Source organism: Hyperolius riggenbachi, chromosome 3, assembly GCF_040937935.1.
Source record: "Hyperolius riggenbachi isolate aHypRig1 chromosome 3, aHypRig1.pri, whole genome shotgun sequence".
Classification (NCBI taxonomy): Eukaryota; Metazoa; Chordata; class Amphibia; order Anura; family Hyperoliidae; genus Hyperolius; species Hyperolius riggenbachi.
In genome coordinates, this window is record NC_090648.1 from 73,250,546 (window position 1) to 73,274,919 (window position 24,374).

Here is a 24,374-nt window from a genome sequence, read left to right on the forward strand (position 1 = left end):
CCAAGTATGTTGGGCTCCCCTTCCATGTGCAGCAGCGCCCCTCCCCTTCCATGTGAAGCCCCGCCCCCCACATGTGTAACATCTACATACAGCCCCCTTGGGCATCAGCTTCCGTTTTCATGTGTTGCTCCACATTCGCAGCCTTTTCTTTTACATGTCCATCCTCTTTTGTGCTGCAGCCGCCCAAGGCCTTGGCCTTTGTGGCCTCTCCAGAAATACAACCCTGAGTATCCACTGACCACCGGGAGCAAATTAAATTGAGGTGATCAATAATCAAAGCTCCAAACTACCAGTTAATTAACCAGCTGCCAACTACTTGGTCAGCAATTCAAATTGGTCAACCATTTATCAAACCCAGAGCGAAGGAGATATGAACAAAACTAGTGCAAAAATGTAGCAGTTACTAAGAGAGTCCAATCAGAATCCTCGATCTTGGTACCTGCGCTATGTTTGCACAAGTTCTGTGCTCACTTTCCTAGCACCAGGTTTTTATTTATAACTGCTGGGGCTCCAATCGTCAGATCTGTAAACCTGCACAAAATGTCATCATCGTCCTCAAATTCAAAGATGTACGGTCACATTGTGGCATCAGAATTGAGACTCCAATGTGGACGAGAACATAACCAGAAACTGTAGTGTTGATATTTAGTCCCCATAAGATGTAAAATACCAGCAGCTTACTCAGCCAAATATACTGCCTGCTATTTCCTGTTACAGCAGATCACACCTACTTTCTGTGAACTACAAAGCCCCGCCTCTTTAGGTAAACATGTTTTTTATTGTAATGCAGGGATTCTGGGAAATGTAGTCTGGCATTTATTCTACTTCCTATTTTGTCAAAGGATCACAAGTGCCTGACCTGCCAAGCTGCTGAATCCAGAGAGGAGAAAAAACAAGACATTCTGCAGTTGTAATTGAATTTAACCCATGAAACAGACAATGTGCCTATCTATATGCTGTTTATATTCTCTAAGGCCCAGTGCACACCGAGCGGTTTTTGGAGCGATCCGCCGGCCGCATCCGCCTATAAAAACGCTTGGCAAATGTATTGCAATGGGATGGTGCACACCGGCGGTTTGAGGTTTTTTCCAAGCCGCAAACGCGCCTCCTGCTGCGCGTTTGCGGTTTTCGGAAGCGTTTCATCCTCAATGTAAAGTATAGGAAAAACGCAAACCGCTCTGAAAAACGCTACTTCAGAGCGGTTTGCCAGGCATTTTTGTTACAGAAGCTGTTCAGTAACAGCTTTTACTGTAACAATATGTGTAATCTGCTACACAAAAACGCACCCAAAACCGCTAGGTATGTTTAGAAAACCTCTCTAAACATACCTAGAATCGCTCTGAAATCAGCTCCCAAAACCGCTAGCATATTGCGGATCTGCTAGCGGTTTTGGTGTGCACTGGGCCTAAGGCCGGATCCACACTAGAAGTGCTTTTGTGAGCGCTTGCGTTTGATAAGCGCTTGCTGAGCGCTCGTTAAAAAACGGCTCCCATTCACTTTCACTAAAATCGCAGTGAAAATCGCAGTGATCGCGTACGTAAAAACCGTATGGGATTGTGGCGATTTTTATGTGATTTTTACTGCAATTTTAATTAAAGTGAATGGGAGCGATTTTTTTAAAAAGCACTCAGCAAGCGCTAATCAAACACAAGCGCTCACAAAGGCGCTTATAGTGTGGATCCGGCCTTATCCTGACTTTTATAGTAATTTACCTAAGTCAAGTTTAGTGTAGGTTGGGCTCCACATTCCCTGACTGGTTTACATTTGTTACATGAGACTGAAAGTCAGGAAAAGGCTCTCATAGGCCTGGTGCACACCAGAGGAGTTTTTCTGAGCGTTTTGAGTTTTTAAATCTGCTGCTAATGTTATCCTATGTGTCTGTGCACACTGGAGCAATGAGGTTTTGTAAAAAAAAACCCATAGCATTACATTGGGAAGAGCTTTTAGAGGTTTCAAAAGCTCTTCCCAATGTAATGCTATGGGGTTTTTTTACAAAACCTCATTGCTCCAGTGTGCACAGACACAGGATAACATTAGCAGCAGATTTAAAAACTCAAAACGCTCAGAAAAAGTCCTCTGGTGTGCACCAGGCCTAAAAGCTTGTTCATACAATGAGCACTTTTTAAAATAAATATATTGTATTTATTAAGTTCCAGGTCAACGAGTTCACTTCCTGATTGTCATCAGGAGGACAAAAAAAAATAAAAATCGCCAAACTAAAGCGCTTAGAGAAATGCAAGGAAAAGCTATTACAATAGCGCTCACAGAAGCGCTCAACGCTTGTGCTGGCGATTTCTAATGTGAACTAGGCCTAAGGCCTTGATCACACTACAAGAGCTTTTCTAAGCGCTTCGTGATTTTAAAAGCTCTTGCTAATGTAATGGTGTGGGTGTGTTCCCACTGGAGCGATGTGATTTTGTAAAAATCCCCCACAGCATTGCATTAGCAAGAGCTTTTCAAAATCACTAGCGCTTCAAAAGCTCTTGTAGTGTAAACAAGCCGTAATAGAGGACACAGGCAGTGAAAAAACTCTGATCCACCTCTAACCCTTTACAACTCAATTCAGAACGAAAAATAAAACTAATAGGAAAAAACATATTATTGGTTTCCAAGTTACTGGAGGAGTTAGGGCCGTGTTCCACTGGGGTGCCACGTCCATTTCTGAATCAGAAGCAGCACCCTTGCTTTTGTGAGTATGCAGCCAAACCACTTACAGTAACTATGCCATGTACAGCTATAGGGATATGGATGCCAGCTGTGGAAAACTGCAGCATGCATCATTTTTGTCCCCTGCATGTAATTCTGATGCAGCCTATTGACTTCAATATCCTGCAATTCCATAGGCATGCAAAAAATGGCGGCGATTTGTGGCTAGTGGGAATAGGCCATTAAAAATTCTAACTTTGCTTAGGAGCTGATAAGATTCTTGCTGTTCCAAAATGATCAGATTGTGTTGAGGTGTACGGACTTGTCTAAACAATGCTAAAAAGCTTCTGCTGTATCCAGGAGGGAAGCACAGACATTTCACTGCTTTATTTGCTCAGTAATTATTTATTTACAAGACAATCTGATTATTTGTCCGCAACCTGCAATATTACCAACTAGTTAAAGGGACTCCGAGCAGTGCAGAAACTATGGAAAGATGCATATCATTTTAAAGCTCTCTTTCTCCTCTTTCCAATGCTATATAAACCACCGCCCTACGCCTTTTAGTTTTCTCTATTTTCGCGATCGAAATTGCCGTGGCCGCGACTTCGATCGATTCCATAGTTTCTGCACTGCTCGGGGTCCCTTTAATAAGGCCCATTTGGGTGCTAGATTGACACACAGTGCGCACATAAGCGAGTACCCACAACCGCACACACATGTGGCTGCAATGGCCGCGGCTCCGCACCTGTGCACTCGGCACCTGACACAGACGCAACCCATAGAGGCCGATTCCTGGACTTTTGTGGGGTAGGATTGGCTTCAGTGTAAATATGTCTTCCAGTAACATTATACCATTATTTTACGGTTTTATATTATTTTGTGTTTGTTTGTTTTGGAGCAAAAATACAATTTTGACTTTTATATTACCCCAACAGGAGTAAGCCTTTAAAGTGAACCCGAGGTGAGAGTGATACAGAGGCTGCCAAATGTATTTCCTTTTAAATAATACCAGTTCAGTGGCAGTCCTGATCATCTTCTAGCATCGGTAGTGGGTCGCAACCCTGAAACAAGCATGTGGCTAATCCAGTCAGACTTCAATCTGATCTGCATGCTTGTTCAGGGTCTATGGCTAAAAGTATTAAAGACACAGGATCAGGGCGACAGTCAGGCAACTAGCATTTTTTAAAAGGAAATACATATGGTCACCTTCATATCCTCCTCACCCCTGGTTCCCTTTAACGTTGTAAAGTGTTGCACACAGTGCTGGTGTTGCATGAATAGGACACACGCAGGGCATGCACAATAAACAACCATGAACAGCAAGCCAGAATGTACACAAGACCAACTTCAACACTATCTTAGCCCAGACTGCCAACCGCGTGACATTTACCAGGATGTTACTCTGTAGTCATTAGTGGACTAATGAACGTCTGCAAGTGGTTCCGTCACTAAACTTGTGTAGCCTGTTCACAATCCATATGTGAGCCTCACAACATTAAAGGGGAACTTCAGCCTAAACAAGCATACTGTCATCAAGTTACATTAGTTATGTTAATTAGAATAGATAGGGAATATAATCTCTTACCCACCCTGTTCTAAAAGAACAGGCAAATGTTTGTGATTCATGGGGGCTGCCATCTTTGTCATGGGGGCAGCCATCTTTTTGGTTGAATGGAGGTGACAAGGAGCAGGAGACACAGTTCCAACTATGCTGTGTCCTGATTACCCCTCCCAGCTGCATGCGCTAGGCTTCAAATGTCAAATTCAAAATGTAAAAAAAAAAAAATTTGCACCAAAACAGCAGAACGAGAACAACAAAATCAGAAATCCCATCATGCTTTGCACAGCATCAGGGGAAAAAAGACCAGGCAGTTTTCTTCTGTGCAGCTAAAAATGAGGCTTGTATAAGAGAAAAAGTTCTGATGCTGTGAAACTGTTAGAGAAACACCAAGCCTTTTCAGTGCTGCTGAGTCGATTTTTAGTCCGAAGGTTCAATGCCCAAAGTCCGGCCCGGGAGCCAAATTCAGTCCGCCAAGCCTTTTCTGGTGGCCCCCAAACAAGCATGTTTGTGCAGTAATCATAGCAAAACTGTCACCAGAATCTATTGTAAAAGATCATGTCAGACAACAGATTAATGTGCATCTCTGTGAAGAGGACAAGCCTTACCTTGTTGGAAGCCATTTCACTGACAGATCGGTAGGTTTGTATTGTCTCCAGCTGATCCAGACACCAGTCTAACTCTTCCAGAGTCTCTTTGGCTAACTGCTGATACGTTTCATCTGCAGGGATGCACAGACAGACTGTGAGACATGGTGGAGAAAGGCACATGACATCACTATGACAGGTTCTCTTTGAGACAGTGGCTGTGCAGTATTGCAATGCAACTAAAGTAACAAACTTTGAGCAGAATATTGATTTAGTGATGGATACTGATAGACTGGCTCATGCCATTTCAACAACGAGAAGTTCCAATTTGATTGGGCAGAATGGTTGCCCTACAGGTCCACTGGCACTACCCCTTAATTACAGTGGGGTTTCTTACACACTTAACTGCAAAGTTTGTCATTCTTTTCAGCAATATAATATATACAGTATGTATATGGCAATTTAGTTGTTTCTGTTACCAAAAGTGATTGGATTGCCATCAAACAAAACCAAACAAAGGCTTGGCAATTTAATTTTTCTTTTTAAGGAAGTTCACAATCGCGGCGCATCGCCGCCTTTGCCCGCCCCTCTCACTCTTCCTTCAGAGAGGGGCGGGGAGAGGGGGCGATCCGTGCGGGGATTGACGTCAGGAGGGGCAGAGCTGAAGTTGAAAGCTCTGCCCCTTCCAGGAAATGCCGGCGGATTGCCCCCGGGCGATTTGGGGGCTCTGCAGCCCTCGTTTAGCGGCGATGCGGCGGATTACTTGGAAGCACTGAAGTGAACTATAAGGAAGCTTTTGCCGGCGAGGGCCACAAAATATTGTATCGAGGGCCGCAAATGGCCCGCGGGACGCGAGTTTAAGACCCCTGCCAATCAAGACTTTCCTTGCCCGCCCCTCTCACTCTTCCTTCAGAGAGGGGCGGGGAGAGGCGGCGATCCGTGCGGGGATTGACGTCAGGAGGGGCAGAGCTGAAGTTGAAAGCTCTGCCCCTTCCAGGAAATGCCGGCGGATTGCCCCCGGGCGATTTGGGGGCTCTGCAGCCCTCGTTTAGCGGCGATGCGGCGGATTACTTGGAAGCACTGAAGCGAACTATAAGGAAGCTTTTGCCGGCGAGGGCCACAAAATATTGTATCGAGGGCCGCAAATGGCCCGCGGGCCGCGAGTTTAAGACCCCTGCCAATCAAGACCCCTGATAAATCAAATATTTATCTTGAAGCGGTATAAAACCCTGAAATAATATTCAATAAAAACAATTTCCTACTTTTTATATGCCATATGGTTAGCATATTTGCTTTTGTGCATAAGTATTAGTATTCATTTAGAAATTATACGTTCCCAAAGTACACTTTTTTTTCTCTGAGAGCTGACTTTGCATTTTTATTCATAACTGCTTTATTCATCGTCGGCGGACTGATAAGGCTGTTTCTGAACGATCCGCTCAGCGGATCGTTCAGAAACAGCCTTATCAGTCTACCGACAGCGCGTACACACGCACTACTGACGGGAAAACGTCCGCCCAGCGGGAGGGTCTGGCGGACCTGTCGTTGACGGCTGTAGTGCGTGTGTACGCACCTTAAGGCCTGTGTTAACCCTTTGAATTCTGTTCTAGTAAAAAAAAAAATGCGGGTTGTATATAATATGCTGTAAATAATCTATTAGAGCAAAGTAGAAATGCTGGGTTATATTCCGCTTTAAGAGAGGGAACCCTCAGGATCCTATTGCAGCTTCCCTCCCTGCTGAGCCTGGCCCTCCAGAAGATTAGTGACAAGGCATTTTCGCTAATCACATCAGGGCCACGCAGCTCCTTTTCTTAGATCATGGCCGCCCAATATCCAACTGAGCCCGCCCACGCATGCGCAGTAAGCCAGAACTGCGGGCTCCATGCCACTGCATGTGTGGCTACTGCACGGCCATGATCCAGGAAGAGAAAATGTGCGGCCCCGATGTGAGGGGGGCCGCGCTCAGCAACGGGGGCTTCCGACCACTGAGAGAAGCCTCAATGGGATCAAGGCTTCTCTCTCGAGGGTAATTATCTGATTTTGAACCCGAGCTTCAGCTGAGGTTCACTTTAAAGAAAAAATACTTTGTAATGCAGATACTAAAGGACAACTGAAGTGAGTGGAATAAAGAGGCTGCCATATTTATTTCCTTTTAAACAATACCAGTTGCCTGGCAGCCCTACCTATTTGGCTACAGTATTCAGTATATTACTGAATGACACCAGAAACAAGCATGCAGCTAATCTTGTCAGATCTGACAACAATGTCAGAAACACCTGATCTGCATATGCTTGTTCAGGGTCTATGGCTAAAAGTATTAGAGGCAGAGGATCAGCAGGATAGCCAGGCAACTGGTATTGCTTAAAAGGAAAGAAATATGGCAGCCTCCATATCACTCTCGTTACAGTTGTCCTTTAAAGAGACTCTGTAACCTCAAAACCTCCCCTGGTGGGTACTCACCTCGGGTGGGGGATGCCTCCGGATCCTGATGAGGCTTCCCACGCCGTCCTCTGTCCCACGGGGGTCTCGCTGCAGCCCTCCGAACAGCCGGCGACAGACCCGACTGTAAATTCAATATTTAAATTTGCTGGCTCCAGCAGGGGCGCTGTGGCTGCTTTCGGCTCCGAACTACACGGAAATACCCAATCTCAGTCGGGTCCGCTCTACTGCGCAGGCGCCGGAAACTTGCGCCTGCGCAGTAGAGCAGACCCGACGGCGATCAGGTATTTCCTCCTACTTCGGAGCCGACAGCCGTCAGAGCGCCTGCGCAGGAGCCGGGAAGGTAAATATTGACGTCATCTTTCACGGAGGGCTGCAGCGAGACCCCTGAGGGATGGAGGACGGCGTGGGAAGCCTCATTAGGATCCGGAGGCTTCCCCCACCTGAGGTGAGTACCCCCCAGGGGACGTTTTGACGTTACAGATCCTCTTTAAAGAGAACCAAGGTGGGCTCAATTTTTTTTTTTTTAAAGTAGGCTAGCTGATCTGTGGGGCTGAGCGGATCAGGTAGGTGCAAAAAACGCCGTTCCTGTGGGCTGCACTGGCCCACTTTCACTTTTGTGACCTATAGGTCACGACACAGAGATTCATTCTCTCATTCAGTGCGTAGTGGGGTGGGGGAGTGGCAGGGGGCGTGGCCAAGGAGAGTTGCCCAGTGGTCCTATAAGACCGCCCCTTGTGGGCATTTTGAACAGGGAATTCCTCTCCCCGTGTTTACCTCCGAGATAGCGACAAATAATGTTGCCAATCTTGGAGGGGTCCAAGCACAGCGGTGGAAGGGGGGGGGGGGATGGGTCAAAGAACGGTAGTGGGGGGACACAGAGGCATGTCATGAGGCAGAGAACATGCCTCTGTGCTCCATAAAAATGAACAACAGCAGAGGAGGACAACAGAAACCCCAATGCTTTAATGCACATGATACCGCTCCACCATCATGTCAACCTGAAACAGCACTGCAATATAATAGAAGACACAGGTACACATTCCGAACTCATAAAAGGCTCACCTGAGAGTTTACAGACTGTCTGCTGAGGCAATACTGGGGAGCGCCTGTAAGGAAAGCAGGAACATTGATTGCCATAAGTCGTATGAAAGCAGACCTATACCCACCTACATAGCACTACATTACATAAACCAGCCCACAGAGTGATCTGTGCTAGGCTAGTTTCATACATGGTGTGATTGTCCTGCAGCAGGAGAGCCCGCCGCAGGGCAATCACACCACACCATTTCGTGTTTAAATCCTCCTGTGGCAGAGTGGGCCGACAGGGTGATTTGCATAGCTCCGCCTCTGCTCAGTGATGGGCTCCCTGCTGGACAGGAAGTAAGCCACTGAATTTTAAGGGCCCGTTTCCACTGTACGCGGTGCGATGTGGCTACATATCCGCATCGCACCGCGGGCAAACTGGAACAGTTTCCATTGTGTGCTGGTTATGCGGAGCGATCCGAGAATCTGCAACATGCTGCAGATTCTCACATGGAGGCATACGCATCCCATCTCCTTCAAGAACTTCCGCATTGTGAGATGCGGAAGTGACGCGACTGCAAGGGGAAGTGATGCAACGCGGCTAGGTAGCCGCACTCACGTCACTTCAAAGTGGAAACGGGCCCTAAACCATCTGAATAGATTGTTGCGGTGCCATTGACTCCAATGTAATTGCGTGCCAAGCGTTATCCCTCAGCAATACACTACAGAGTCTGTGGTTCATACAGTAGAGACTAATGGCCACTGCGACAAGCTGGGGAGGGGGAGAGTACCGCTATGCACTAAAACACGGTAAGTGTGAAAGGAGCCTAAAGGGAACCTGTTGTGAGAGGAATACGGAGGCTACCCTCTTCATTCTTTAATATAAACAATGTGTCAGTATCCCTCCTGTAGCGTGTTATGTCTGTCGCAGTGGAGCTGCAAACAGACAGTTCTGGCTTATTTGCTTGCATTCGGTTGTGCATTCGCAATAAGTCTCATTGTCATTTGAAATCGCTCTGCAGTTGTGGGCAGCTCAGGATGCTGTCATCATTCCACCAATTGCTCGCTGCAGCTGAGCTGCGACCAGATAGCCCTGAATTTCCTGCATACATGTTGTTACATAATACTTCATGTATTTCTTATGGGATTCCTTTACATTCACAGCCAGCTAGCAAATGGTAATCAAGCCAGCTCAGGATTGAATGATTACCATTCAGCTGTGTGGAATTTTGCATACTTGCATCCATTGGTTGATGCCGGCATAAAAGTCTGCCTCCCATTTTAGACTTTGCCAGTCATAACGGTCAGTACGCTGGTCTGTTGGGCACTTTGTTACTCTGTAAAAGATCTGTTATTGTAGTTTAATGCCACCTTATTACTTGTGCTTTAGCTAGTTTCTTGATAAATATATATGCAGACTTGCTAATATATATTTATCCATATATATTTATCCGTTAGCTGAGCCGTTTGTTATTTTTCTGTATTATTGTGTATTACCTTGTTTCCATGCCTGATGGACGTTCGCTGCATCCGTGGTGGGTTAGTGAAGTCCACTATCCTGATAGCTTGGATTCTGCCATCACCACGTTGGTGACTGGTAGTATTCCTGCTACTTTAGTTTCTAGGAACGTAACTACAGGCTGTGGTTGCTATTCGTTACGTTCTTTCCTGTAGTCTTGCCTGGGTGGATGCTTGCTGGTGACTGTTAGCCTGCTTGCTCTGCTTCTGTAGACGTGACTGTGAGCTGCGGTTGCTACTAGTTACGCTCCAATCTATAGTCCTGTCTTGTACCTGTCTTGCTATCGCTAAGGCAGCACAACATCGCACTGCGCTGCCATTGTGTCTTATTTGTAGCGATATCGGAAGCCCAGAGCTGCAGTTGTTCTGGGCAACCTGTGTAGTCTCAGCTACCAGCCTTGTTGCTCTGGGTTGTCAAAGTATAACCCTCAGGCATTACACAATGTCAGTTGCCTGGCTTCAGTGCTGATAATCTGCCTCTAATACTACAAGTCATTGGCCCGGAATGAGCATGCAGATCAGATGCTGTGACTCTGCTCTGACTCCACTGCCTGCATGCTTGTTGCAGGTGAGCAACTCATACTCCACCAAAGCCAAAAGCTCAGCATGACAGCCAGGCAACTGGCATTGTTTATCAGGGAATAAAGATGGCAGCCTCCATAATCCTCTGATTTCAGGTTCCCTTTAATGTAACTCTCTCTCCTGGAATCCTCTGCATTCTAGGGCTGGTCATACGACGAATGTCCGGGCATCAGAACAGCAATTTAGGGTATTTCCTCAGTATAAACACAGAGAGAAAAGATGCATTCAACCAATAAGATAATATTTTCCATTATGTTCCTGACCTAATGACATCATGACAATCACTGACGTCATTATCACTACAATAACTTACTGTATGTTGGGTTGTTTCCCTGAATCTGCTGTGACAGTTCATGGTTAAGAGAACCTGTCGCTTTTTAGCCCAGGGAATGTAATCTGTAGGATCAGGCATTGATATGAACCACTAATGACAGCACTGCTGATCTAAGAGTCTGTAGCATGGCTGACATGCAAATAGCCAATACTACAACGTAATCAGAATTGAGCCATCAGTCATGTGACACCTATAGAAATGGCTAATCATGGCTATGTACATTTAGGTGGCATACTGCATGCAGAGTGATGGAGAGTTGGTAGAATAGCCAAAGAAGACGTATACAGTATACTCACTTGTTGGTTGGTGTGGAAATATTGGCGAGGACGGTGAAATTGTTGCGGACGCTGCGCAGGCTGGCCAGCACCTAGAGGTAACACAGACAAAGTTACCATTCAGAAGTCATTGTTAGTTTCTCTGTGTGTCTTAAAGGGGCACCACAGCGAAAAACTGTAAAATTTAAAATATGTGCAAACATATACAAATAAGAAGTACATTTTTTTCCAAAGTAAAATGAGCCATAAATTACTTTTCTCCTATGTTGCTGTCACTTACAGTAGGTAGTAGAAATCTGACAGAAGTGATGGGTTTTGGACTAGTCCATCTATTTATTGGGGATTCTCAGGGATATATTTATTTTCAAAAGCATTTAGTGAATAGCAGTTGCTCTGTCCAACTGCCAAAAAACTGTGCAGCGAGCAGGGAAGCTGGCCAGCATCATTGTTTAAATCCTTTTTTGGGAATATCTTTACAAAGAATAAAAGCCATGCTGAGAATCCCCTATGAAGAGATGGACTAGTCCAAAGCCTGTCACTTTTGTCAGATTTATACTGCCTACTGTAAGTGATAGCATTATAGGAGAAAAGTCATTTATGGCTCATGTTACTCTGGAAAAATGTACTTTTTATTTGTATATGTTTGCACATATTTTAAATTTTACAGTTTTTCGCTGTAGTGTCCCTTTAAGGAATAGATATAGCCAATCAAGTGCATATTTCACAAATGTAAAGCACACCTGCCCTAAGAGGGATATGGAGGCTGCCATATGTATTTCCTTTTAAACAATACCAGTTACAGGGCAGTCCTGCTGATCTCCTCGGCTGCAGTAAAGTCTGAACCTGCAACAAGGAGGCAGCTAATCTAGTCAGACTTCAGTCAGGAACATCTGATCTGAATGCTTGTTCATGGTCTAGGAGTAAAGGTTGACGATCTGCAGGACAGCCAGGCAATCTGCATTGTTTAAAAGGAAATAAATAGGTCAGCCTCCCTATTCCTCTTGCTTCAGCTGTGCCTTATTTTGTATACAACTTGAAGCTGGACCAATCCAGATAGATGCAGATGCTGCTGGTTTGGCTTGGCTCAGTTTCGTGCTGAATTCAAACTGCATAAAATTTGCATTGAGTTGAAAAAAATGACTATCTCATTAAATGTATCTACTGAAGAATAAAACGTGAGACAATTCTTATGACATCATCTTACGCCATGTGACAGCGAGCAAACTTTCCCACTGTGTGATTGTGCTACAAATAGGTCTGTGATACAGGCCAGGTCATTATTTTCTTTATTCAGCGATTATAAAAGCAAAAATAACTGTATGAAAAAAACCGTTCAAGGACTTCCTAACAAATACCGCAGCTTTTATGAAGACTGCGAGGATTTAAAGTTAACGTGATAACAGAGAACAAATCACTAAAAAGGTCAGGTATTCATCTTTGCAGATTTTATAACAGAATGGATAACTTTTGTAACCATTGCTTAAAATTGTTTAGCGCATAACTTGAGTTTTCTATGAGAAAAATACAGCACAAATAAAAAATATCAGCTAACAGAAAACTAGTGAAGGGCAAAAGGTAACCCTATGAAAATGTCTGAAAAAAAACTATCTTTTATTTTCAATTTGCAGCATGGTATGCGGCTTTCCAAAACAGTCAAAAAGTAAAATTTCACTTATCTGTAATTCCAGCAAAAACACGTTGATTTACTAAAGCATTGTGAACATGTATATGCCACAAACTGGCGTATGTAGATTTTCAAAGCAAATTTCAAAGCAAAAAGCTTTCTGTGGGCAACAGGGTACGGCTGTTGGTGACGATGACTGTATGGAATTGATTAAACTGAATACCAGCCATCGGCAATGGCGCAGAGCTCACCTACTCAGAGGCAGAAGTGCTGCTGTAGGACCATATGTGTATGCCAGGGGTGTCAAACTCAGATGCAAAGACGGCCAAAGTAGTACACTGGGACCAAGTCGCGGGCCAACCTCAATGGCCTCAATTCACTAAGCTTTATCAAACACTTTATCAAACGTTTGATAATTTACCTCATGGGTAAAATCTACTTTTGAATTCACTAAGGTGTTATAGATTTATTGAGCGTTTTATCGATAAAACATATGATAAATATAAAAAAATTAAAAAAAAACACCTTAGTGAATTCAAAATTAGATTTTACCCATGAGGTAAATTATCAAACGTTTGTTAAAGTGTTTGATAAAGCTTAGTGAATTGAGGCCCTTGTCTACTGGCCACCTTCCTCCCTTATAAAGTTTAATGGTGTCTAATGGCCCCCCTCCAACCTCTATGCAGTTTTCTGGTGTCTAGAGGCCCCCACCCTCTCCTGTACAGTTCCCTAGTGTTTAGTGCTTTCCCCCTACCTCCCCCATAAGGCTTCCCTGGTGTTCTAGGGCTTCACCTCCAATATAGCTTCCCTGGTGGTTTAGAGTGGGCCAAACATAATGCAAAGTGGGGAAACCACTTAAGGGCCGAATTTAATGGCTCCAAGGGCCAAATTTGGCCCGCGGGCCGGAGTTTGACATGTATGAATATGTTTAAAAAGTACATTTTGGAGTAAATGCACCATAAACATATTTTTTCCTCCATTGCTGTCACTTATAAAAGATTTTAAAAATCTGACAGATTTTAGGCTAGTCCATCTCCTCATGGGGGATTCTCAGGGTTTTCTTTATTTTCAAAAGCATTTCCTGAACTGCAGTTGACAGCTGCCTAAACAGTGTGCTAGCGAGTAGGTAGGCCTCACAGTATCTTTGTATAGATTCTTCCTAGGGAATGCTTTTGAAAATAATAAAGGAAATACTGAGACCCCCCATGAGGACATGGAGTACTCCAAAACATGTCAGATTTTTACTGCCTACTGTAAGCGACCGCAAGATAGGAAAAAATACACTGTTCCTTTTTTTTTCTGGGAGAAACATACTTCTTATAAGTGTGTATTTAAAATTGTACAATTTTTCTTGATAGTGGTCGTTTAAATGACCAGGGCCTAGGTATGGTATATTGCACTTAAAGTTCACCTGAGATGAAAAAATATAAAAAAAAGATTCATACCTGGGGTTTCCTCCAAACCCCTTCAGGCTAATCAGTCCCTCGCTGTCATCCTCCACTGCCTAGATCCACTGGTACATGCCCTGTTATCTTCCCCAGTTGGCGCAGGGGGGAGTCTGGCTGAGCGCACTCCACATTGCCCCTCTGAGCCTGGGCAGTAGCACTGAGAGGGACCGATTAGCCTGAAGGGGGCTGGAGGAAGCCCCAGGTATGTATATTTTTTTATATTTGATCATCTCAGGTTTACGTTAAGGATCCTGGGAAGGCAGTGGGGGCAGACTGAGCACCTTGGGATGCGGGGTTCTGACAGTGTTGGGGCATTTAAAAAAGTATGGGGCAGTAAGTATGCACATATATAAGAATAAGAAGTGACACATGACCAGTGCTGTTGTAACACAGGCACATTACTTTAAAATCTGGAATTATAGCTGTACAGACACACTCCGTTCAATAGCATGTTCTGCTCTAAAAAGAAAGGAGAGAGGACAACAAGTGGGAGTAAGCTGGCAGCAGCTGCTGCACTATATTAGAGTGGCCGGGCAAATTATTGTCTTCCCGCATGCCCTATGAAGATACCAATAAAAGCCTATACAGGAGCTCAAAGTAATCTTAAAGGAATGTTTCGGATGATCTAAGCTGTGATGTGTACGGGCTTTTAGGGCTAAATTTCAACATTGGTTTGAAGTTGCACCAGGGATGCCCCTGTTGCACGTCCTACCATGCCATGCATGTGGCCAAAACTGCAAACTCTTCCATATTGCTAGACAGGGAAAGCGAGAAAACTTTTTCAGTACTTTAATATAAGGCAAATGTTGGCACTTCATAAATAAACAAGGTAGGCAGGTAATTAACATAACATCTACACCTTTAAAGTTCTGTAACTATGTAGCAAAAAAGTGTGCTTACACTTCTACTGTCTGTCCAGTTGGTGGCACTGTTTCTATATTACACACACTGCTAGACTCTATTCAAGTCTCCAGGGGTGAATTAGTGAAGCAAAATTAAAATGCAGGGAAGAGAAGCTTCCCTGTTCATCTGAAAGGGATGAGGGAGAAGTACATGGAGGATGCCATAGTTATTTTCTTGTATACAATACCAGTTGCCTGGCTGTCCTGCTGATCTTGTTAAAACAGAAATGATGCACCCAATGCATACAAGATAGGCTAATAAAGCTGCTGGTCTTATAAACAGAGAGGTAATATAAGTTGGCTACACAGCCATAGCAATTAAGGCATCTGTTTTTTCACTGACCAGAGGAAACGGACAAGCACCCTCGAAATGCGTTGCCAATGTTATGTGCTCAGACAAATTTTCATTTAAACTGGTCCAAAGATAAGATTACCTCTTGTTTAGAAGATGAACAGCTTTATTAGCCTCTCTCTTATGCATCGGGCGCCTCTATCCTTATTTTGCTGTTGCCGAAGTACGCTGTTTTTATCCTAATTTGGGCTCCTACTCTCTGAGCACCGATATAGCCAAAATTCCCGTTATGGCGGCGCCTGGTGTGCCCAAATTTCCTGAGCTGTTTTTGCCTGACTAGAACCGAAACACCCGTTCATGTTCATTTTGTGCACCTTTGCAAACCGTGTACAGGCAGTCCTCACAAAGTCATGAGCGAAAACCATACCAGACGACTGCTGTAACTTTCTGTCACAGCTCACTCCCGCTTACCCATTTCCATTCATAGGGATGGCGATACTGCTCAGCAGATGCAGAGCATCCTGTCCATACAAGGAATGGTCAGACAAAATAGCCACATTTTGGCTGACCATTATTTCAGGTCTGAGCCGGCTTCAGCTGACTGGCTATAGTGTATTACAAGGCATTTCCATGTAAGTGGACACAGCTACTTAACTGACCTGAGCAAACGGCGTAACGATGAGGTCTTCAGCGTGCCTGCAAGAAACAAACCAGAGACATCAGACCACATACCTCAGCTAGGCTTCCTTATACAAAGATGCAAATGTAGACAGGACACCAATAGGTCTACTGACTCCTGGCTAATCTACCTCCTACAAACAAGGGCTTAAAGCGGACCTGAACTCAGAACTTCCTCTCTGCTCTAAAAGATACGCAACAGCATAATAACCTTAAAATAAAAAAAATACTTTGTTACAGCTGATACAAATCTTGCAATAAATGTGCATTGTGTCTACTTCCTGCTTTCATGTAAGTAGACAAAGGGTTAACACATCCTGTATTTACAAATTAGCTGCTCTGCTGAAGCAGCCAGCTGGCACAGCTGAGAAATCAAATTACACTTGTGATTAGTCGCAGATGAGGGGAATTAGACAGGCTAAACTGTCTAAATATTTTACAGCATAAAATCTACTACCACGAAAAAAAATGTAGTAGAACAGCATTCTTCTGTACTTTCTTCTTCAGTGGAAAGCTCCTTGCTTCAGCGAGCAGCTTCTGGCCGCATCCATAGAGGTGATAACATTATCTTTTATTTACATTCCTTAGCCAGATACATTTAGTAAACATTATCAAAGTGCAGAAACTGAGCTCTCTCTGCTTCTAGTATGTGTGCAGTTGAGAAGTGATCACTAGATACATTTTAACATATAAATACAGCAGCTATGCAATAAAATGCAATGGCAGCTTTCAGAGCAGATAAACTGTACTTTGAGAACTTTGTAGACAGACAATATTGTGCACAAAAGCAAATATGGTAACTGTATAGGTAATAAAAAGTAGGAAAACTGAATTTGCAAGTTCAGCAATTTCCCTAGTGGAACCACCCTCATAGGATTCAGCTTTTCTAACTCTTTGCAGATCACCGGCAATCGGCAAACGCTGCACAATTGTTCACAGTGGGCCCCAGCCCCCAGGGCCAGAGATGAAGATCCATTAGTCCATGCGAATGAAAGTAGCTATAGATTAACCCTTTCAGAGGATTTAAATACTGCAAATATATGTTTTGGACTATAAGACACTCCTGACCATAAGACGCACCTAGGTTTAGAGGACAAAGACAAGGGGAAAAATATATACTAAACCTGGTGCATCCACGGTGAAGGGGCATTTTGTGGAATATGCCCCCTTTGTACCTCATGCCCACTTGTACCTCCTGTGTCCCCTAGGTCCTCCTTTGTCTTCCTCTATGCCCCTTTGTGTCTCCCGTTGTCCTCCTCTATGCCCCTTTTGCCCCCGTATGTCTTCCTCTGCATGGACACAGTACAGGAAGTCCCTGACATTGCGGCGGGTTGGAGGTTCGTATTGGCAGGCGTTCACAAGTCAGGAACTCCCTGCATTTGGACTATAAGACGCACTGACTTTTCCCCCCACTTTTGGGGGGGGGGGGGGGAAGCGAGTCTTAAACATTTCAGCCTCCTGGACGTAGCAGCTACATCCAGGAGGCCATGCACGTTCCCGGCCACGGATCGTTAGCCCAGGAATCGCTCTTACGTCCCCATGCGTCCCTCTAAGCATATATGTTACGCTTAGAGTGACGTCATGTAAACAAACTCATGACTGCCATCTTGTGGCCAAAAAGTAAAACTACAACTAAATGTAAAAAAAAAAAAAAAATCAACACATATTGACATAAAAAAAAATTACTGTTTACATCCCACCCTCTGAAAAATACCCAAATAAAATGTTCAACCACTTTACCCCCCGCGGTACGAATTTCTCCGTCACTTTTTGCCCCCCTAAAAAACCAAGGGACGGAAAAATCCGTACCTTCCGCGCTACCGCGCTCCTGCCGCTCAAGCGTGCGCTCCAGCTGCTCGTGCACGCCGCCGCCCGCTCGCCCGGAGATCAATGAACGGGAAAATCCATTCCCCGTTCGTTGATCTAAGCCCCCGCAATGATCCGCTGCTTCTATTAGAAACAGCGGGATCATTGTGATTTTCCCTGCCTCGTACTGCTTCCTGTAAGCATCCTTCCGGACGCTTACAGGTCGCATGTAAACAAACTCACTGTGGCCATCTTGTGGCCAAATAGTAAAACTACATCCTAAAGCATTTTACATATACAAATACATTAGTTTTCCACAATAAATTAACTCATTACCTCCCATACTCCCCAATTTTTTTTTATTTTTTTTTGTAATTAAAAAAAAAAATATACAATAAAAAAAAAACATAAATAGTTACCTTAGGGACTGAACTTTTTAAATATTTATGTAAACACTGTTACTTTATAAACTACGGGCTTGTAATTAGGGATGGATGCAAAACTGAAAGAAATGCACCTTTATTTCCAAATAAAGTATTGGCGCCTAACATTGTGATAGGGACATAATTTAAACGGTTTTATAGCCGGGACAAATGGACAAATACATTTCATGGGTTTTAATTACAGTAGCATGCATTATTTAAAAACTATAATGGCCAAAAACTGAAAAATAATAATCTTTTCCCACATTTTTTCCTATTTTCCCATCAAAACACATTTAGAATAAAATAATTCTTGGCATAATGTCCCACCTAAAGAAAGCCTAATTGGTGGCGAAAAAAACAAGATATAGTTCATTTCATTGTGATAAGTAATAATAAAGTTATGAATGGAAGGAGCGCTGAAAGGTGAAAATTGCTCTGGTGTTCAAGAGGTAAAACCCCTCAGTGGTGAAGTGGTTAATATAAAAAAAAAACATGTAAATATTTACCTAAGGGTCTAAACTTTTGAAATATCAGTGTAAAGATGAAATATTTCTATTTTTGTCTTAATTTTAAACTTGTAAATATTGATGGATGCAAAACGGAAAAAATGCACCTTTATTTCCAAACAAAATATTGTCGCCATACATTGTGATAGGGACATAATTTAAACGGTGTAATAACCGAGACAAATGGGCAAATACAATACGTGAGTTTTAACTATGGAGGCATGTATTATTTTAAAACTATAATGGCTGAAAACTGAGAAATAATGATTTTTTTCCGTTTTTTTCTTATTCTTCCTGTTAAACTGCATTTACAGTAAAGTGGCTCTTAGCAAAATCTACCACCCAAAGAAAGCCTAATTGGTGGTGGAAAAACAAGATATAGATCAGTTCATCGTGATAAGTCGTGATAAAGTTATAGGCTAATGAATGGGAGGTGATAATTGCTCGGATGCATAAAGTAAAAACGACTAAAGGCTGAAGTGGTTAAAGTCCAAAAAATACAGTAAATAAAATACAATTGTGCTTTTTCACTTGCTATGGTGACAGAGACACATGGGATTCAGTACATCACACAACACTTACGCTTCACTGGTGACCGAGGAGTTCCGAGACATGGTTTTTGGTGACATGTCATAGTCGCTATCTGATCGGTACAGGAAGGACTCCCTCCTCTGGCTTTGTGGGAAGCTGGGATGCAGCACCAGCCCTGGACTCGCCTGCGAATCAATCGGGCTGCGACCTGGAGAAGGCCCATTTTCCACATCGAAGCTGAAGAAACAAGAACAACAGGAAGAGTTGGTGGCAGCAGAATAAATGTAGGGAAAGAATATTATTAGATTTATGATTCTTACAAAAAACATATCTCTCCCTGACCGATGGCATCCAACAGATGGCAGGATTAGCTAGTTGCTTGCCAGGCTACCATCTACATACTAAACTATATCAGCTTTACACAAACCTCACCCACTACCCTGAGGGTGTCCCTATCCCCCCACACTCCATTTCCTGAAACACTAACTATAATGTTAACTAAAAGGCTATAACAGGCCCTCCCCAGCGAACACAGTGAATCCAGCGCAGAAGACTTGGGTGCAGCCGGCGCCACCATAGGCTGTAATAGGAATTACGGCTATAGCAGGCACAGGGAGTAACTTCGCCGCTATCAGAAGACGGAGCTGAAGTTGCTTTTAACCACTTAAATCTGACTGTGCAGTGAGGAGTTACCACCCCCCCATCTAAGTTCCCCGCAGCAAAACCGACGCTTTCTTATCACAGAGTGCCGTATTTTAACTACATATTTTAAATACATTACAGCCTCCTTATAGTTCCTGGTAGCGTGATCGTACGCTCCAGGACTTTTTTGACTGTGGCCATCTTGTGGCCAAATAGTAAACTACACCCACATACATTTTTTACATTACAATACATTATTTTACATTTAAAATGATCTGTTTCCCTCCCACACCAAAAATTACCCAAATACAATTTTTTATTTAAAAAAAAAAAAAAAAAAAAAGAACATAAGTAGGGTCTGAACTGTTTAAGGGCCTTTTTCCACTAGCCTGCGATTTGCTTCTGATCGCAAATCGCAAGGTACATTAAACTAATGGAAACTGCAGCAGCATTTTCCATTAGTGCGATCCGATTGCGATGCGATTTTGGTCAAAGCGCAATCGTTGTCCTTCCGCGTTTTGTATGCGATTGAGCTGGAGTATAATGAGTATAGTAGCTCAATCGCAATGTGGAAATTGAAACGCGATTGCGATCGCGATCGGAATCGCGATCGCATTTCATAGTGGAAAAGAGCCTTAAGGGCCTTTTTCCACTAGCCTGCGATTTGCGATTTGCTTCTGACTGCAAATCGCAAGGTACATTAAACTAATGGAAACTGCAGCAGCAATTTCCATTAGTGCGATCCGATTGCGGTCAAAGCGCAATCGTCGTCCTGCTGCGTTTTGTATGCGATTGAGCTGGACTATAATGAGTATAGTAGCTCAATCGCATGGTGGAAATTGAAATGCGATTGCGATCGCGATCGTAATCGCGATCGCAATCGCATTTCATAGTGGAAAAGAGCCCTAAATACCATAAGTAGGGTTTAAACTGTTTAAATATACATGTCAAGAGAGTATAGTATATATATATATATAGATAGAACAAAAGTTATATATATATACATACACATATATACATATATATATATATATATATACACATATACACATATATATATATATATATATATATATATATATATATATATATATATATATGCACCTTTATTTCTAAATAAAATATCGGCGCCATAAATTGTGATAGGGACATCATTTAAACGGCCAAAAACTGAGAAATAATGATTTTTTTCCATTTCTTTCTTAATCTTCCTGTTAATATGGATTTAAAAAAATAATAATAATTCTTAGCAAAATGTACCACCCAAGGAAAGCTTAATTAGTGGCGTAAAAAACAAAATATAGATCAATTAATCGTGATAAGTAGCGAGGGCCTGTTATTGACATTTTGTAGCTTGAAGCAAATACATTGTGAGAAATACATTGCTCTGATGCCCAGTATGTAGTCCACTGGCAACGCATCACTCAACCGCCCTCAGCAGATTAGCAATGGCCAGCCACATGAAGTCCTGCTTCCTCTCTGACTACAGCAACACCTCATCAGAATCAGATTTATTTCGCTAAGGTCACAGGTCACATGAGGCAGTGCTGTAGCCACAGATACAGGACACTGGATGGGCGGATGGAGATCTCATCACTGAACACCGAGAGCAGGTGAGTGAAGCGGTGCCGCACATCTAGGGAGGGGGAGGCAGGGAGTGAGAGACCAGAACAGGCTTTACGTTACACACATCTCAGCAAGTGAAGCAGTTTTTGTTCCTTTTATGTCGTTATCTGCAGGTCTGGAGTGGCCCTTTAAGTGGCAGTACACACTACAGCACTGTGAGCGCAGCGGTATTTTGTTGCACTGCCTCATTTGGGAGATGAGATCGGAGACCCCTTGATTCCGTAACATGGCAGAAAGAGAGGCGTGACGTCAGGCTGAGGCGAAGCAGCTTTACTAAATTACAGTTTTAAGGCTGCACATCTGGAGAGGGAGCCGACGTCAATGGGGCAGCTGTGCTGGGAGGGGGATTAACTGCACATAGAGAGAGAGACAAAGGTTACTGGAGGGAACGGTCCAGGGAACAGAACAGAGGATCCATTCATTACTCTGATGAGTTTATAAAGCTACAGCGTGCCCGCTCACAGCGTGTGGGACTGGCACGCTGCTGGAGAACCAGAAATCCCAGCAACCAAAAATAAGGGCATCATCACTCACAGCAGTTCCTACTCTGGAAGGACAGCCCCTCTTTCCCAACCAAATCTTTCTACTCACCTTTTACATGTGGAGTAAAGATTTCTATAAGTAAATATATAAATATGCAAAATAAGAGAAATCTTGTACAGTAGTGCAGTGTGCTCCCCAGAAAGTTTTTCCAGACAGGTGGCAGAACAATGTAGCTGGGTGGCATGAAAAAGTAGCAGGGTGAGGCGAGATGACAGAATGCAGGACCGGGGCTTCTCTGCACAATTCTGCTTATAGCATATTATTATTATTATTTAGTATTTATATAGCGCCAACATCTTCCGCAGCGCTGCACAGAGTATATTGTATTGTCACTTAAATGTTCCTCAGAGGAGCTCACAATCTAACCCCTACCATGGTCATATGTATGTATCGTGTTGTATATGTATCCTAGTGTAGGGCCAATTTTAGGGGGAAGCCAATTAACTTACCTGTATGGTTTTGGGATGTTAGAGGAAACCGGAATGTCTGAAGGAAACCCATGCAGACATGGGGAGAACATAAAAATTCCATGCAGATAGTGCCCTGGCTGGGATATACAGTTAATAGCATAGCAGGAGGTGAGCTGATAAAAGTCGGGTGGTCACCAAAACTAGCCGGGTGGAGCACCCAGCTGAAGCAGTACACTGTAGTGTGAGAAATGTCAATCACAAGTGTCCACACCTGCTGATTTTTTAGCGTTTGCGTTTTGCGCTTCTATTGCACTAAAACGTGATCGCCGGGAAATCGCCTGAGAATGGTGCAGGCTACGCGTTTAGCGTTTTTGGGCGATTTGCGGCAATTAGCGCAAATTGCCCAAATGAGAACGGGCTCATAAACTTTTATTACCCTAGCGCTTTGAAAAGCGCTAGCGTTTGAGCATTTTGCCAAAATCGCCGGCAAAATGCTTGAGTGTGAATGGGCCCAAATACAGAAAAACAAATAAGAAATAGTGAGATACAGTTGAGATAAGTGCTTCAGAAAACAGCACTGTAGTGGACCAAGCTTAGCCGTAGAGCTCAGAGAAGCTCTTTTGCATAGATAACAACCAGTGGCGTAGCTATAGGGGGTGCAGAGGTAGCAACACATCGGGGCCCTTGGGCTGAATAGAGTACTGGTTAAGGGCTCTGCCTTTGACATGGGAGACCAGGGTTCGAATCCTGGCTAGGGTCAGTACCTATTCAGTAAGGAGTTCAAGGCAAGACTCCCTAACACTGCAGGGTGGCCTCCTGAGCGCATCCCAGTGGCTGCAGCTCTTGAGCGCTTTGAGTCCGACAGGAGAAAAGCACTATATAAATGTTCGGATTATTATTATTATTTATTGGTCCTGTGCTGATATTATTCACTTCTATTGTTGATTTGAATAGTTAGATCAGGATTTCTCAACCAGGGTACTAAAAACCACTACTTTTAAAGATCACGCCTCCTACACAATAATTGCAGGGGTTCCGTGAGATCCAAAAGTTATTTGCATGGTTCCTCCAGGGTAAAAGGTTGAGAAAGGCTGAGTTAGATCACTAACACCCAGCTTCCCATCCCCTTCTTGCACCTGACACTGTGGTTGTCCTTGATTGGTTTTGGTGCGCTGTATTAATTGTTATCTATAGCATGCTTGGGGGGCCCCAATGCTAAACTTACACTGGGGCCCACGGCTTCTTAGCTACGCCACTGATAACAACTGAAGTTTCTTAACTCTTTATGTACTGGCAACAATATGAGACTCGTAGCTATGCTACTAATGTTCTATTTCTTAGCTGTACTACAAAAACAAATCATTATATAATACGTTTATTTTCACTTCAGATTCCCCTTTGGACCTGAACTCAGAACTTCCTCTCTGCTCTAAAATATAAGCAACAACATAATAACTTTTACAAAACAAAAACATTTCTTTGTTACAGCTGATACAAATCCTGCAATAAATCGGCAGAGTGTCTACTTCCTGCTTTCATGGAAGCAGACATAGGGTTTACATCTTGTGTTTACAAATGCTCTGCCAAGGCAGCCAACTGACACAGTTGAGAGATCATTTTACAGTGGTGATTAGTCACAGATGAGGGGGCATTAGACAGGCTGAACTCTCTGAATCCATACAGGATGCATTTCTCTGCGTTTTCCTTCTGTCTTGTACAAGAGTTCAGGTCCATGTTTACTATTGGGATACAGAGTCTACTAATCTATAAGATGGTACCTTATATACAGATCTGTGCATGATGTGGACCTTCAACTCATGTTGATGAAGCTCAAGTGAAGTAATGAGGGGTGAACAGGACTTGTTTTATCAGGTTATCTGATTATCAGGTTATCTAATATTAGGCCATGAGGCAAGTTTGTATTGCCGTTTGTGTCACAGTTAATGATATTATCCACCACTTCCTTCCCCAAT

General features: G+C 43.5%; 1 protein-coding gene across 7 annotated transcripts in view; it reads right to left on the reverse strand.

The window, feature by feature from the left end:
- PDE4A (phosphodiesterase 4A) overlaps nucleotides 1-24,374 on the reverse strand; it is a 479,899-nt gene that overhangs the window by 75,222 nt on the left and 380,303 nt on the right. For 3 of the 7 annotated variants that reach the window (XM_068274376.1, XM_068274379.1, XM_068274378.1), the window contains exons 2-6: nucleotides 19,232-19,417; nucleotides 15,894-15,930; nucleotides 10,990-11,060; nucleotides 8,299-8,342; nucleotides 4,816-4,949 (exon numbers count right to left, since the gene is read on the reverse strand). In XM_068274376.1, coding sequence (XP_068130477.1) covers nucleotides 4,816-4,949; nucleotides 8,299-8,342; nucleotides 10,990-11,060; nucleotides 15,894-15,930; nucleotides 19,232-19,417 — 472 coding nt within the window. Of the gene's footprint in view, nucleotides 1-4,815; nucleotides 4,950-8,298; nucleotides 8,343-9,756; nucleotides 9,783-10,989; nucleotides 11,061-15,893; nucleotides 15,931-19,231; nucleotides 19,418-24,374 lie in introns of those variants that run through there. The other 4 variants (XM_068274377.1, XM_068274380.1, XM_068274382.1 and 1 more) reach the window with 3 other exon arrangements.